This window comes from Mesitornis unicolor, unplaced genomic scaffold (assembly GCF_000695765.1).
Source record: "Mesitornis unicolor isolate BGI_N332 unplaced genomic scaffold, ASM69576v1 scaffold44026, whole genome shotgun sequence".
Classification (NCBI taxonomy): domain Eukaryota; kingdom Metazoa; phylum Chordata; class Aves; order Mesitornithiformes; family Mesitornithidae; genus Mesitornis; species Mesitornis unicolor.
Genome location: NW_010193791.1, coordinates 1 through 1,812, shown reverse-complemented (window position 1 = coordinate 1,812; position 1,812 = coordinate 1). Strand labels below are relative to the sequence as shown.

At 65.0% G+C, this 1,812-nt stretch overlaps 1 protein-coding gene across 1 annotated transcript; it reads right to left on the bottom strand.

The window, feature by feature from the left end:
• Positions 1-215: 215 nt before the first annotated feature.
• Positions 216-1,805, bottom strand: SLC52A3 (solute carrier family 52 (riboflavin transporter), member 3; the record flags this gene model as incomplete). The annotated part of the gene is made up of 3 exons (XM_010187576.1): positions 216-428; positions 562-685; positions 898-1,805. Coding segments are annotated over 3 exons (1,245 nt in total), but the record flags the coding sequence as incomplete, so codon positions are not given.
• Positions 1,806-1,812: the final 7 nt, after the last annotated feature.

The following is a 1,812-nucleotide window of genomic DNA, read 5'->3' as shown; positions in this document are numbered from 1 at the left end:
CCAGGTGGGGGACACTGGCATAGGGAGGGGACACGGGGAGCAGCGAGGCCGAGGGCTGAACAAACACCTTCTATTGCCTTGGACACGATGGGGACACCTCGGAGCTCGGGAACAAAGCCTGGAGACGTCCCCACAGCGACCCCCTGGTCCCAGCGCTGCTACCTGGGCTGTTTTTTGGGGTGCAAGAGGGGCTGTCCTGGAGGGGGCTGCCCCACTCATGCCGAGCACTTCACGCTGCAGTAGTCGGCGGATTCGAAGAAGCCGTAGATGTTGACGAGGGGGAACATGAGCAGGGCCCCCAGGAGGGACCCCAGCTGCTCCACGGCCCCGTACCACACCAGTGCGCTGCGGCTGCGGCTCCGCAGGATCACCCCGGCCATCACCTTCACGTAGGAGAACGTCCCGGTGAACAGCACCCACGAGAGGACCTGGGGGCGCAGGGTGGGAGCGTGCAGAAGGGTCAGGGATGTCCCCCAACACGAGGACGGGGGACATTGGGGTGAGGCCAGAGCCAGGGGTGGCCCCGGAGACCTCGGAGGGGAGGGGGACGTGGTGACTTACGATGGTGACATCGCCCCACTGGGAGTGCTGGAGGAGCGGGCAGGGGCTCATCACCGCGATGGCCATGTTGTAGGCACCAAAGCCCGTCCCTGCCACGGTGAGGGCACCCAGCAGGGCCAGGGACCTGCAAGGGACATTGTGGGTGACACCAGGGTGACCCACAGATGGGCTCCATGCTGACCCCATCCTCCTTTTGGGGTGTCCCTGCTGCCAGTACCCCATGGACCCCCTCCCACCCAGTGCCTTCTCCCCCCACCACTGCAAAGCAGGGGCTGTTCCTGGGACGGGAGCCACTGGGGTGCACCCCACAGCGTCCCCCGTCCCCCCGGTACCCACCTGCTGGGCAGGACCATGGCCACGATGCAGGCCAGGGGGTTGGCCATGTTGCTGAGCGTGGCCGTGAGGTGGTAGGCGGTGTTGCCGTAGGGCAGGCAGGAGTAGGACTGCACGGACGGCAGCACGCCGTTCATCAGCGTGCTCACCCATGCGATCAGGAGGTAGATGAAGGTCAGCTTGGGCAAGGGGTAGGACACCTTCTCCGGCGGGACGTCCCCAGGCCCCTTGGCCTCTTTCGGGCATGGGCAGCCTCCGCTGAGCCATGAGTTCGCTGCCTCATCGGGGGTTTGGTCAAAGGAGCTCAGCATGATGTTGCTGGGAACCAGCTGCTGCTGGGAGAGCTCCCACACCTTGGGCTGCCTGGTGAGGAAGAAGAAGGCCAGCAAGCAGACCAGCATCATGGCAGTCAGGAGGAGGAAGAAGACGAGCGAGGAGAAGTTGGCCGGGAGGTAGCGGGTCTCCAGCTGGAAGATGGTGGTCTCGTTGCCGGTGGTGTCGTTGACCACGCGGGTGATGTTGGTGCAGCTGGAGATGCCGGAGCCCTGGCCCAGGGCGACGAGAGCGGGGATGAGTCCGCTGAGCCCCTCACCCACAAAGAAGGTGGTCAGGTATTGGGGCTGCAGCTGCATCATGAAGGGCAGGAAGGTGACGGAGGAGGTGCAGTCCACCAGGGACAGGAAGAAGGTGAGGAGCAGGAAGGCGACGCTGCGGGGCCTCCCGGCGATGGGGGACGTGTGGTCCCAGAGGAAGGCCAGGAGCAAGCAGGCCACGACGCCCACAGACACCACCACGTAGATAACGGCCACCTCCTTCAGCAAGCCGGGCCGAAAGCGGTGCATGAGGGTGACGAAGAGCGGCCCCACGTTGGCCATCTGGATGATGATGGTGATGTAGGAGGGCAGGTCCCACTGCTCC